The sequence below is a fragment of the Mus pahari genome, chromosome 12, assembly GCF_900095145.1.
Source record: "Mus pahari chromosome 12, PAHARI_EIJ_v1.1, whole genome shotgun sequence".
NCBI classification, from domain to species: domain Eukaryota; kingdom Metazoa; phylum Chordata; class Mammalia; order Rodentia; family Muridae; genus Mus; species Mus pahari.
Window position 1 is genome coordinate 33,499,218 of NC_034601.1, and position 2,417 is coordinate 33,501,634.

The 2,417-nt window shown below is 42.9% G+C and overlaps 1 protein-coding gene across 1 annotated transcript in view; it reads right to left on the reverse strand.

The window, feature by feature from the left end:
* Timmdc1 (translocase of inner mitochondrial membrane domain containing 1) overlaps positions 1–2,417 on the reverse strand; it is a 25,340-nt gene that overhangs the window by 18,012 nt on the left and 4,911 nt on the right. The window contains exon 2 of the mRNA XM_021209738.2: positions 2,103–2,268. Within this exon, the coding sequence (XP_021065397.1) occupies positions 2,103–2,268 (166 nt within the window). The remainder of the gene's footprint in view (positions 1–2,102; positions 2,269–2,417) is intronic.

Consider the following 2,417-nt stretch of genomic DNA (forward strand, 5'->3'; position numbering starts at 1 on the left):
CTCTCTCTCTCTCTCTCTCTCTCTCTCTCTCTCTCTCTCTCTCTCTCTCTGAGATGGGTTTAGAAACTGTTGAGTCTCATACCAGGCTTCATGTCATATTGGTAGGAGTTCTCCCCACACCAGCTGCAGCTGCCTAGAAACCATCTGCAGCCATCTTTGAAAAGCCCAGACATGTCTTCCTGGCAGCTATCTGTGTGCTTCATTCCAGGGGTGGCCCCTGCAGCCACCCCTCCGGCCTTCATAGACGCCCTGTCCCGCCATTCGCTGACACAATTGCAGAGGGGAGTTGGCTGTGGCCTCAGGCCAGGGGACCAGCTGGGCTGAAGCTGCACGTGCCTTGGGCTGGTCACTTCTTCACTGCCCTCACCGCTGAGCACTGGATGTCCACCTTGGAAGCCTGGGTTTCGGAGTGTGCACTGGCTGGGTGTTGTGGAAGGCTGAGGTGTGTTATCAGTTCCATCTCGTTTTTAACTCAGCAAGTGAGAATTCTGAGGGTTTCTGTATTATGGGGTTTTTTTTGTTGTTGTTGTTGTTTTAGCAAAATAAATGGTTTCCTGGATGAATTTCTTTGTAGTTACAGCCTGTATTGAGGAAGATGTTTTCCTTGGTAGGTTTTGGTTCTTTTGTAATTTTTCCAAAGTGCAGGTGTATCTCATGGAAACTGAACCATTTACTACAGGCAGACTGGACAGCACAGTTCTAAGGGTTGTGGGGTTTTTTTGTGAGTTGGGGGGGGGGCTGTTTTTTTTTTTTCCTTGTAAGATTGTTAACATATTGCAATAAAATAAAATTCTGTGTGGATGTTTTCTAAAGTTCCATATTTTTTTTTTGTTCAGATTTTGGATCTCAATAAATTTTTTCTGCAGATATATATATATAGATAGATATATATAAAAGCAAAAAACAAAAACAAAAACCAACAATGAACAGTGTTATTTTCAACTAAGCAGTCTGTCAATTAAGTAGTAACTACAATGACATTTATAAAACCAGCAATAGCAATGCCTGCTACACTCAAGAGAAACTGGTGATAAGAAAACAAAACATCGGGCTGGTGAGATGGCTCAGTGGGTAAGAGCACCCAACTGCTCTTCCGAAGGTTCAGAGTTCAAATCCCAGCAACCACATGGTGGCTCATAACCATCCGTAACGAGATCTGGTGCCCTCTTCTGGAGTGTCTGAAGATAGCTACAGTGTACTTACATATAATAAATAAATCTTTAAAAAAAAAAAACAACAATAGAGCATTGCAAACAGATGCCTACCCATTTAAAAAAAAAAAAGAAAACAAAACAAAACACCAAATACTAAAGAAATGCTTATTTAAAGGCAAGGATAAAAGTAATATAGATATGGGGGGTGGAGGGTAAGACAAGAAAAAGATTTACTGAGAGTCATTTATGCAAAAATAAGCTAATAGCTTAGCCAGTAAAGAAGCTAGCCTCCGGGGCTGGAGAGATGGCTCAGGGGTTAAGAGCGCTGACTACTCTTCCAAAGGTCCTGAGTTCAAATCCCAGCAACCACAAGGTGGCTCACAACCATCCGTAGTGAGATCTGATGCCCTCTTCTGGCATGTCTGAAGACAGTTACAGTGTACTTACATATAATAACAAATAGATCTTTTAAAAAATAAAAAGAAGCTAGCCACTAAAGCCTGACCACACAGGCTTGAAAAGCTGGGTTCAGTGGCCTGAAACCTAACTAGCACTCCTACAGTGGCATGGGTTAGAAACAGGAGACTCACCTAGAAATTGAGGGCCAGTTAGCCCAGGGTACACAGAGCACTGGCAGAAACAAGAGGTGACTCCCAGCACTGTCCTCTGGAGTTTACAAACTTACTATTTCAGACTAAAGGATTCTTCAGAGGCATGAGGCAAATTCAATATGTAATCTACCATCAGATGCAAAACCAAAAACCATCTTTCTGTTAAACAGGTAAACTGGAGAATTAGGAAATTCATCTAGTACTTCCGCTGTTAGTAAGAAGAGATCTAATTTCTTCACCTTGACATTCCAAAATCCTCCCAACCCAAGACCTAACAGAAACAGATGTAAAGAGAAGAAACTGATATGTCCGTAGGGATTAGGCCGCTCGTACTTACCACAGCATCAAATCGGTTATGGTAAATCTCCGCTTGGCTCTGCTCAATGTAGCGTTTTTTAGCATAAATAAAAGCAGGTATGCCTCCATATGCCCAGCCAATGATGCCTGCTGAAACTGCTGCCCTGCAGATATAGTCAATTTCCTTTGGGAATCTCTGTTGTTCACTAAAACACCAAAAAGAAAACGTTGTTAGGACATTATAAGAAACACTGTGGCCGGGCGTGGTGGCGCACGCCTTTAATCCCAGCACTTGGGAGGCAGAGGCAGGCGGATTTCTGACTTCGAAGCCAGCCTGGTCTACAGAGTGAGTTCC